Below are 12156 nucleotides of genomic sequence, written 5' to 3'. Positions count from 1 at the left end.
ACACATTAATTCACACACACATTAATTCACACACACATTAATTCACACACGCATTAATTCACACACACACACTGGCACGTACACACGCTCACACACACACAGCCTCATCATCACCCAGTGCCTGCCCCCATCTCTCTCACGCACAAACCGCACACACCTCGCTCGCTCTCTCGCTCTCTCGCTCTCTCTGCGAGATATTCCACTTCACCACACGAGGCGACACACACGCACACAGAGGGGGGGGGGGGGAGAGCACCCTGGCAATCAGCACTCGCGCGTCTCGTTCATTTGGCGCAGTTGCCGCGGTGCGCGTGACGGTGGTGGGGTTGTCTGTCCCCTGCAGCACACAGACACGCAGCGCACACGCAGCACGCACGCAGCGCACGCACAGAGCACACGCAGTACACACACACGCAGCAGACACGCAGCGCACACACACACACACAGCGCACACACACACGCAGAACACACTCAGCACACACACACGCAGCAGACACACAGAACACACACACGCAGCGCACACAGACACAAACACACACACAGCGCACACACACGCAGAACACACGCAGCGCACACACACACACAGCACACACACACAGCACACACACACGCAGCACACACACACACGCAGCACACACACACAGCACACACGCAGCGCACACACACACAAACAGACACAGCACACACACAGCGCACACAGACACACACACACACAACGCACACACACACACTCAGCGCACACAGACACACAGCGCACACAGACACACACAGACACAGCACACACACAGCGTGCACACACAGCGCACACAGACACAGCCACACACACAGCACACACACACTCAGCGCACATAGACACACACGCAGCACACACACACAGACACAGCACACACACAGCGTGCACACACAGCGCACACAGACACAGCCACACACACAGCACACACACACACTCAGCGCACACAGACACACACGCAGCACACACACACAGACACAGCACACACACACAGCGCACACACACACTCAGCGCACACAGACACACAGCGCACACAGACACACACTCAGCGCACACACACGCGCATGAATGTGTCTAGCACTACATCGCACACACACGCATGCTATAAAACACACATGCATACACACATATCCTATAAACGCACACACACAAATACTACAGAATCCACATATATACAAAAGCTAAAGATCCTCCCGTATAGCCTTCACATACTGTTGGGGAAAGTGCTGTTAGCGAACGCCTTTTTACAGACTTGCACACCCAGACACAGACATTTGCTTTAGAACACACACACACACGTATACTATCGGACACACATACACACCTTATCCTATAAAACATACACGCATCTGATATAGGGCACACATAAATACACACACACGCGCATACTGTTGAACACACATGCACGCACCTATACTCATGCAACCCACGTACAATAGGAAATACGCTTAAATACAAAGACACACATAAACTGTAGGCCTTGCAAACACACACGCGCACGCTACATACACACATCTCCTTATAGGCTCTGAGTAACACACGCACATACTGTCGCATTTTCACACACCCACAAAAACATTAATATCTTGTGGACCGCGGACGAAACACGCGTTTGTAAACATGCGTCGGGTTACAGACACGTAGAGATCCTGACCGTCAGTTGTACACATTATGTAAGCACATTAACGCGCACCACACACACACGATAGGACACACACACGTACACACACATTATAGGACACATTAACACACACACTATAAGACACACACATACACACATATATACACACATAAACACACACCATAGGACACACACACACACACTAAAAGACACACACACACATTAACACACACACTGTAAGACACACACATACACACACACATACACACACCATAGGACACACATTATAAGACACACATATACACACACATGAACACACACACCATAGAACACACACTATAAGACACATACACACACATTAACACACACACTATAACACACACATACACACACGATAGGACACACATGAACACACACACACCATAGGACACACACACACACACTATAAGACACACACATACACACACACATTAACACACAATAGGACCGACATACGCACTCACACACACATATACACACACATTAACACACACCCACTATAGAACACACGCACGCACACACACACACTAGGACACACACATACGCACACACACACGCGCGCGCGCCAGCAATATGCGGAAAGGATTGGCGTCTTTAAGAAAAGGCTGCAGTTTTGAAATCGTGGAAAGGTAAGCCGAGCTTACGATGATCATTCTTATTTTCTAACTTATTTATCACAGTGTCCATTGCTCCGGCAATTTGAACGCCCTGCGATGTTACCATCACAGGCCACGGTGTGTGCAAATGTTACGTCCATGCCGCTGCTGCCGCTGCTGCTGCTTCTGTGTTGTTCGTGATGGATTTGGGGGGGGGGGAGCGGTGGCGCAGCGGTTAGCGCACTGCGCTACAAACCCTCCAGACACTTATTCAGCTCGAACGAGGGTGACTTTAACACCCCGGGCCGCTGTGAGTTACGTAAACGTCAGCGCTGGGGATACAAAGACGGCCGGGCATGGTGACAATGCTACGGCCAACCCAGGCCTCCTAAAGGGGTGTTTGCCGGAATGCATAGGCGCTGGCTGACCGCACTTGCCCCGACGAGTCTGTTCAGGTCCTATACGGGGGACCTTTGCTTTATAAGTGCTGTACTGTAGTGCAATAGGCCAGAGCAGTCACTGGTGCCATCGTCTAAACTGGCAGGACGATTTGAAATCGTGCTCATTCATTTACACGGGCGCATGGACTTGGTAATCCCCTCTGCTCATTGCAAATGGTCATCGCGAGGACTCGCGGTCATTGGCCACTGTGGCTAGGAGATGTTGAATACCTCGCCCGGTATGCAGGAGGTCGTGGGTTCTATCCAGACCCTGACGCGTACCAGGCGAGGAGGTTAACATCTCCTAGCCACCGTGATGATGATGAGAGAGAGAGAGAGACACCGCAAACTCCACATGTACAGGAGTCAGAGTCGGGATCGAAACCATGACCTCCTGTACACCAGGCGAGGTGGTTAACATCTCCTAGCCACCGTGATGATGATGATGATGAGAGAGACACGCAAACTCCAAATATACAGCAGCAGGCGTCAGGGTCGGGATCGAACCCACGACCTCCTGTACACCTAGCGAGGTAGTCAACATCTCCTAGCCACCGTGATGATGATGATGAGAGAGACACGCAAACTCCAAATATACAGCAGCAGGCGTCAGGGTCGGGATCGAACCCACGACCTCCTGTACACCAGGCGAGGTAGTTAACATCTCATAGGCACCGCGGCGCCCATGGTCAAGACCCCCATCCCCCACTCCACACCATCACCACGACTGACATGGCGTGGCGAGTTAGGATTTCATCCAGCAGTAGATCGATGATGATGACGTACAATGTATAAGCATTAGGCAAAAATGTACACTGTGAAATACACAAATCCTCGACGCATGCACATTCAATAACAAACCGCATGGCCTCAGTAGAACACATCCATGACAGACTGAGTCTTCAGACATGGCACTTATGCAAGGACGTGAAGAAAAGGCTACGAAGAAGGACCATTGCCCGAAACGTCACCTATTAAATATATTTAGATTTAAAGCTTTCGTGACTGTAGGGATTCATCTTGGTTCTTTCGGTGAAGTCACGTAGAAGGAAAATAATAAAAGAATAAAAATAAAACATAATAAAATACAATTCTCACGACGTTTCGGCCACAACGCAAGCAGCCGTCCTCAGGTGACGACCAGGTCTGTCGGGGAGACGAAACGTTGTGAGAATTATTTTATTATGTTTTGAATATCTCAGACGTCTGGGGACTGAGATCGTCGCGAGAGTTGAAGGGAGCGCGGGCAGACGACGCGAGTTAGTTGCGGCAGATTGTGGAATTGGCAGGCGGTATATTTTGTGGATAATGTTGCCATCACATTGACCGGCATGGTGAAACTAAACCGAAATTAAACGGAAACTAAACTGAAATTTAACTTAAACTAAACCGAAATTAAACCGAAAGTTAACCGAAACTAAACTGAAACTAAACTGAAATTTAACTGAAATTAAACTGAAACTAAACTGAAATTAAACTGAAACTAAACCAAAATTAAACTGAAATTAAACTGAAACTAAACCGAAACTAAACTGAAACTAAACCGAAACTAAACCAAAACTAAACCGAAACTATTTTTTATTTTACCAGCTAAGGCACCATTGAGCTATGCAAGCTACTTTTCATAAGCGACCTGGCCACCACAAATGATAGCTCAACAAAGTGGATCGTCGTCAAGTGGAGTTTTATAGCAGGAGCCAAATACTCTAAACGTGGAGGAGAAAACCGGAGGACCCGGAGAAAAAATCCACGCGACCACGGGGAGAGAAAGACACGCAAACTCCAAATATACAGCAGCAGGCGTCAGGGAGTCGGGATCGAACCCACGACCTCCTGTACACCAGGCGAGGTAGTTAACATCTCCTAGCCACCGTGATGATGAAAGAGAGATACGCAGACTCCAAATATACAGCAGCAGGCGTCAGGGTCGGAAATGGAACCCAGATTGTGGAATTGTAAGGCAGCATTGTGTGGCTAATGTCCCGTTGCACTGACGGGCATGATCAGCCACTGTGTTCCAGATCTGCCTTGTGTTCACGAACACGGTCCGAGACATTTCGGTTTTTTTTAGGCTACTTTAATTGTTCTTTTTTTATTTCCATTTATATTTATAAAGTTGTAGAACCGGTCCCCCCAAAGCCTCCGGAGAAATTGTGCCACCACCGTCTGTTTTGATGCAAGGTGACATCGCTGTGGTGGTGATGGTGGCATGACCACCACTCCACCCACCCCCCCCTCCCAAATAAATTGCTGCGCCCGAATTGAACCCTCGCATCCACGGCGGCATCCGTGGCACCGCTGTTGATGTGGCGAAAAGGAGAGCAACACGGAACAAAGTACAAAGATGGTTTCATTCAGGGAGGGGTGGGAGCGGAGATCGATAGACCTCGGACGTGACGCGAGTGAGTGAGAGAGGTAGGGTACATAGGTTCGAACCCCGACCCCTGACTCCAGCTGCTCTATATTTGGAGTTTGCGTGTCTCTCTCTCTCTCTCATCATTATCACGGTGGCTAGGAGATGTTAACTACCTCGCCGGGTGTACAGAAGGTTGTGGGTTCGATACCGACCCTGATGCCTGCTGCTGTATATTTGGAGTTTGTGTGTCTCTCTTTCATCATCATCACGGTGGCTAGGAGATGTTAACTACCTCGCCTGGTGTACAGGAGGTCGTGGGTTCGATCACGACCCTGACGCCTGCTGCTGTATATTTGGAGTTTGCGTGTCTCTCTCTCTCATCATCATCACGGTGGCTAGGAGATGTTAACTACCTCGCCTGGTGTACAGGAGGTCGTGGGTTCGATCACGACCCTGACGCCTGCTGCTGTATATTTGGAGTTTGCGTGTCTCTCTCTCTCATCATCATCACGGTGGCTAGGAGATGTTAACTACCTCGCCTGGTGTGCAGGAGGTCGTGGGTTCGATACCCACCCTGATTCCAGCTGCTGTATATTTGGAGTTTGTGTGTCTCTCTTTCATCATCATCACGGTGGCTAGGAGATGTTAACTACCTCGCCGGGTGTACAGGAGGTCGTGGGTTCGATACCCACCCTGATTCCAGCTGTGTATTTGGAGTTTGCGGTGTCTCTCTCTCGCGTGGAATTTTGTACCAGGTCCTCTGGTTTTTCCCTCCACGCTCATCGTCAACGTCACGCGTTTAAAGTATGTGTCTGCTTCTATACATCACCACGTGGCGATAACGATACGCCACTTTGTCTAGCTAGCATACGTGAGAGCCAGATGGCTTCTGAACAAGAGCTATACAGCTCAGCGGGGCCTGACCTGGTAAAAATGAAAAAAATAAAATAGTTTCGTTAATCCCATTGGAACCTCATTTGCCAGTAAAAATATGATAAGTGTTTTTTTACCCTTCGATCTGGCAACAAAACTGACACCTTTTTTACAAGGAGTCATGTTTACATTGACCACAATACCTGCAGTCGTAATGCAAACAAAAAACATAACTCTGACCTCCTGCACATTATGAGAGTTATGTTTTTTGTTTGCATTGTGACTGCAGGTATTGTGGTCTATGTAAACATGACTCCTTGTAAAAAAGGTGTCAGTTTTGTTGCCAGATAGAAGGGTAAAAAACCACTTATCATATTTTTACTGGCAAATGAGGTTCCAATGGTGTAAATGCTTACCCAGAGCTCTCATACTCTGATGGTGCATTGCCTTTGAGTTGTGCGCCTTTTGGCGTCATCTGGTCCAACCCATGTGAGACTAGGCTCTAAGAAAAGCTGTCTCGGGTGTGGACCAATCAACTTCAAGGACAGTGCACTTTATCAGAGTTATGTTTTTTGTTTGCATTATGGCTGCAGGTATTGTCGTCTATGTAAACATGACTCCTTGTAAAAAAGGTGTCAGTTTTGTTGCCAGATAGAAGGGTAAAAAAACAATGATCAGTTTCATTAATATGAGATCAGTCAGCGAGCACCCGCCCTCTGGCTCAGAGCGCACAACTGGAAATTCCACATTCTCATCGCCCGAGGTCAAGTCCATCCTGACCCAACACCTGCTCTTGAATTCCCACAAAGCGTTGGTTGGCACTACGCTCGGTACGCGGTGACCCGATTCAGTTCCAATCCGGCCCACGTCTCACATCAGTGGACGATCGAGACCTAATAGGGCTCTGTGGATGTGCGCGGCCAGCCAAATTGTTCCACTGCACTTCTATGCTCCCCACGGTTTTTTTTGTATCGTCAGCCCTCCCCTTATCACGACCGCTTTCACCAACTCACGCTCGCCAGAGCGGCGAAGTATGGTCAAACAAACTCCGCTACCCGCCGCAGCGTTTGGGAGTGGGGGGCTATTCATCCAGCAGTGGATGGACACACGGGTTGGGAGGGTGCCTGAATATGACTGCGGTACAACGCCGTTTATCCGACTCCGAGACGAGCTTCTGGCATTTGTCGCCGATTTAACACGTAGCAGGCTTTCGCGACAAATATTATTCATAATCAACGTTTTTGGGTGAGATCGCGTTTTTTATAAATGTGTCGTAACCCTCCACCACCCGACACGGCCAATCAGCAAAAGGTGTCACGTTGACGAAGATGGCCTATAGCCTGCCCAGGAGTCTTAAAGAATGGTGACAATTTAGCATAACAGAGCAATTTAGAGTACCGTACTGTATAAACTATACACTCTATGTATGTATTAATTACAATACTGTATTGCACAGTAAAATGTAGAGTAAAAAAACCAAGGTAAAATCTTAGCCTACCTATATGAACTGCAATTTAATAGAAAGTTTTTTTAGGAAACAATCCTATCTGCTATAAAAACGTTTAACATGCTTTGAACGTATCGTAACGTATCATATCGTACTGTACTCGCCAAGATTCTGACCGACGTCTGCACACTTGAACGATGCTAGGTTGTTGATGGCAATTTTGTTGTATCGCCATCGTAAGATCGAAATATCGTAAGTCAGACCATCGTAACTCGGGGACTATCACCGTAACTCGGGGACTATCACCGTAACTCGGGGACTATCACCGTAACTCGGGGATTGCCATCGTTACTCGGGGACCTCCGTCGTTCATCTATGCGAAGTCGTAATTTGTCGAGGGCGAATCCTATGAACGGCTTACAATCTCGCAGCGGGAGAAGCCTTGTTCACTGATGGTCTAGAGTCTAGACACAAACCAAACCACAACATCCACAGTACAAGTCGCAGCCGCTAGACAATCAGCCCGAAGAATGTAAATTATAAAATAATAAAACGTATGTTTTATTTGTATTATTTTATTATTTCCATTCTACGTGACTTTACCGAAAGAGCCAAGAAGATGAATCCCTGCAGTCACGAAAGCTTTAAATCTAAATATAATAATGTTATATTATTATATTATTATTTTATTATATTAGATTACAATATTATTTTATTATTTTAATATATTATATTATTATTTTACTATGTTTTATTTTTATTATTTTATTATTTCCATTCTACGTGACTTTACCGAAAAAAACAAGAAGATGAATCCCTGCAGTCACGAAAGCTTTAAATCGAAATTTAAACAGCCCGAACTCAACATCGCGGTGTTTATCACGGGACTTTTTGCCGGCGTCAAAGGGGCCGTCCATAAATGACGTCACGCACCTAGGGGGGAGAGGGGGGGTCAGACATTTGTGACGATGTGTGACGAGGGTGGGGGTGTGTTTGAGAAATGTGACGTCACGTAAAAATGCGCAACTTTAAATAAATATCGGGATTCATATTATTGGTTCTTTCGGTAAAGTCACGTAGAAGAGAAATAATAAAATAATAAAAATATCAAACAATAATATAGAATTGTTATAACAACACTTATTGTTATACCAACACTCCTACAACATCAGAGTGCAGCGCCGCATTAAATACGCACTACAATGACAATAGTTTAAAGCGATTTGAAGCATGTTTTATTTTCAAAACGGAAATATGGTTTTGGGGGTGGGGGGGGGCAGAGCTTTGTGACGTCATATTTGAGGGGGGGGGGCTGACTTTTTGTGACGCCGTGTGACCAAGGGGGGGGGGGGGGGTCAAAAATCGTCCAAAATCGCGTGACGTCATTTATGGACGGCCCCAAAGTATGAACGATGAGATTAGGTTGTAGAGGATGCATCATACATGAGTATCAGAACCATTTCGATTTCAAGCTTATTTCGTGACTGCAGAGATTCATCTTCTTGGTTCTTTCGGTAAAGTCACGTAAAAGGGAAAAAATGAAATAATACAAATCAAACATAATAAAAATTCTCACGACGTTTCGGCCACAACACAAGCAGCCGTCCTCAGGTGAAGAACGGAGCGGTCGGAAAGACAGCGTCTGCTTGCGTTGTGGCCGAAACGTCGTGAGAATTTTACCATGTTTTATTTTCATCATTTCATTATTTCCCTTCTACGTGACTTTAGCGAAAGAATCAAGAATATCCGAGCCATGTTTGCGTCTGCATGTTCACCACAAGTGCTGTTAATGCGGTAACTCGAAACCTTTGGAAACAGTAAAGTCACGTAGAAGGGAAATAATAAAATAATAAAAATTAAACGTAATAAAATAATTCTCACGACGTTTCGACCACAACGCAAGCAGCCGTCCTCAGGTGAAGAACAGGTCTGTCGGAAAGACAGCGTTTCAGACCTGTTCGTCACCTGAGGACGGCTGCTTGCGTTGTGGCCGAAACGTCGTGAGAATTGTATTTTATTATGTTTAATTTTTATTATTTTATTATTTCCCTTCTACGTGACTTTACCGAAAGAACCAAGAAGATGAATCCCTGCAGTCACCACAGCTTTAAATCGAAATATAACAATATGATATTATATTATTATTATTTAATTTTATTATATAATATTATTATTTAATTATTTTATTGTATTATTTTATTTTATTATGTTTTATTTTATTATTTTATTATTTCCCTTCTACGTGACTTTACCGAAAGAACCAAGAAGATGAATCCCTGCAGTCACGAAAGCTTTAACTCGAAACCTTTCGAAACAGGTTTCTATTCGGTGTTTGAAGATCTCAACACAACCACTGTTTCATTGCCAAATGAGTCCACACACCGATTCGTGAATCCATCACTCTGCTTCATAGCGACCACCGTTCACTTTGCAATCCACACGGTTGAGAGGCGATCTCCAGGCGCGGCACTTGAACCATTTGTTCAAGTGTCCAGCCTCCTTCCACCGCCCAGCTGTTTCGTGCATCGGTCAAACTTCTTTCGCACCGTACGTAGCCGACCTCGCTGATCGGAAGGTGGCGTCGTGGTCTCGTTAAAAACTATACTCGTCAAAACACTACACACTACACTACAATGCACTACACTACTATACATTACACTACTATACATTACACTACTATACACTACACTACTATACACTACACTACTATACACTACTATACACTACACTGCTATACACTACACTACTATACACTACTATACACTACACTACTATACACTACACTACTATACACTACACTACTATACACTACACTACTATACACTACACTACTATACACTACACTACTATACACTACACTACTATACACTACACATATAGTCTGTACAGACTGTAGGGGCAAGTGTTGTTAGCGAGCACCTATGAAGGCCGGCACGGCACACGAGGGGGTGGGTGGCCAACACCACGCCCGGCCGCCTTTATCTCCCCAGTGGCGATGTTTACACACCGCACCCAGGTACTAATTTGAGGCTGAGTCGACCTAGGGTTGGTCCAGGACCGGTTCAGATAATCGTCACTGGTGTTGGTGACCGTGAGCGGGAATCGAACTCGGGTCGCTAACCGCTGCACCACCGCTCCCCATACACAGACACACGTTCTAGAAAAGCTGCAAACTATGTAGTTTTTTTTCAGAAGTGACCTGGCCACCACAAATGATTGGTCAACGAAAGCGGCTCATCGTGTGGACATTTATGGCAGGGAAATACTTTGAACGCGTGACGTTGATTTCTGAACGTGGAGGGGAAAAACCGGAGGACCCGGAGAAAAAATCCACGCGACCACGGGAAGAGAGAGAAAGAGAGACACGCAAACTCCAAATATACATGCAGCAGGCGTCAGGGTCGGTATCGAACCCACGACCTCCTGTACACCAGGCGAGGTAGTTAACATCTCCTAGCCACCGTGATGATGATGAGAGAGAGAGACACGCAAACTACAAATATACAGCAGCAGGCGTCAGGGTCGTGATCGAACCCACGACCTCCTGTACACCAAGCGAGGTAGTTAACATCTCCTAGCCACCGTGATGATGATGAGAGAGAGAGACACACAAACTCCAAATATACAGCAGCAGGCGTCAGGGTCGGTATCGAACCCACGACCTCCTGTACACCAGGCGAGGTAGTTAACATCTCCTAGCCACCGTGATGATGATGAGAGAGAGAGACACGCAAACTCCAAATATACAGCAGCAGGCGTCAGGGTCATGATCGAACCCACGACCTCCTGCACACCAGGCGAGGTAGTCAACATCTCCTAGTCACCATGGTGCCCGTGTACACACGTGCCAAACTCGCACGACCCCCTTACACCCACCGGCTTCCCCTTACACCCTCCCAAGACATCCTACACCCTCGTGTTGACCCCTTGCCGGCAGTAATAGAGCAACGTCATTACACACCACGTGTCTGTGTGTGTCTGTGTGTGTGTCTGTGTGTGTGTGTCTGTGTGTGTGTCTGTGTGTGTGTCTGTGTGTGTGTGTGTCTGTGTGTGTGTGTCTGTATGTGTGTGTCTGTGTGTGTCTGTATATCTGTGGGGAGCGGTAAACCGTTGTTGGGGGGAGCGGTTGCGCAGTGCGCTAACTACTGCGCCACGGCTCCCCCCAACAGCGTAGGTGTCAACACACACACAAAGACAAAGATACCCCGTATAGCCTTGGCAGACTGTTGGGGCAAGTGCTGTTAGCGAGCACCTATGAAGGCCGGAACGGTACACGAGGGGGTGAGTGGCCAGCACCACGCCCGACCGCCTTTGTCTCCCCAGTGGCGACGTTTACACACCGAACCAGGTACTCATTTGGGGCTGAGTCGACCTAGGGGAGGCCCGGGACCGGTTCAGATAATCGTCACTGGTGTTAGCCGTGAGCGGGAATCGAACTCGGATCGCCGGGTTCATAGCGCAGCGTAGCGCTAACCGCTGCACTATTGAGTGTGTACACACAGACACGTGTATGTATGAGTGTGTACACACACACACGTGTATGTGTGTGTGTATGAGTGTGTACACACACACACGTGTATGTGTGTGTGTATGAGTGTGTACACACACACTCGCACATACACTCACGTGTATGTGCGTACACTCACGTGTATGTGCGTGTGTATGAGTGTGTACACACGCACACGTGTATGTGTGTGTGTATGAGTGTGTACACACATAACACGTGCACACACACGTGTTATGTGTGTATGAGTGTGTACACACACACACGAAC

General features: G+C 47.1%; 1 protein-coding gene across 1 annotated transcript in view; it reads left to right on the top strand.

The window, feature by feature from the left end:
* Positions 1-295: 295 nt before the first annotated feature.
* The window catches only part of GARNL3 (GTPase activating Rap/RanGAP domain like 3), a 71531-nt gene continuing 59670 nt past the window's right edge, over positions 296-12156 (top strand). Inside the window, exon 1 of the mRNA XM_078619080.1 lies at positions 296-2299. Coding sequence (XP_078475206.1) covers positions 2244-2299 — 56 coding nt within the window. The 5' untranslated portion in view covers positions 296-2243. The remainder of the gene's footprint in view (positions 2300-12156) is intronic.

This window comes from Lampetra planeri, chromosome 61, assembly GCF_965212315.1.
Source record: "Lampetra planeri chromosome 61, kcLamPlan1.2.h2, whole genome shotgun sequence".
Taxonomy (NCBI): Eukaryota; Metazoa; Chordata; class Hyperoartia; order Petromyzontiformes; family Petromyzontidae; genus Lampetra; species Lampetra planeri.
Note: the sequence above shows the minus strand (reverse complement) of the source record. Positions and strands in the feature narration are given on the sequence as shown.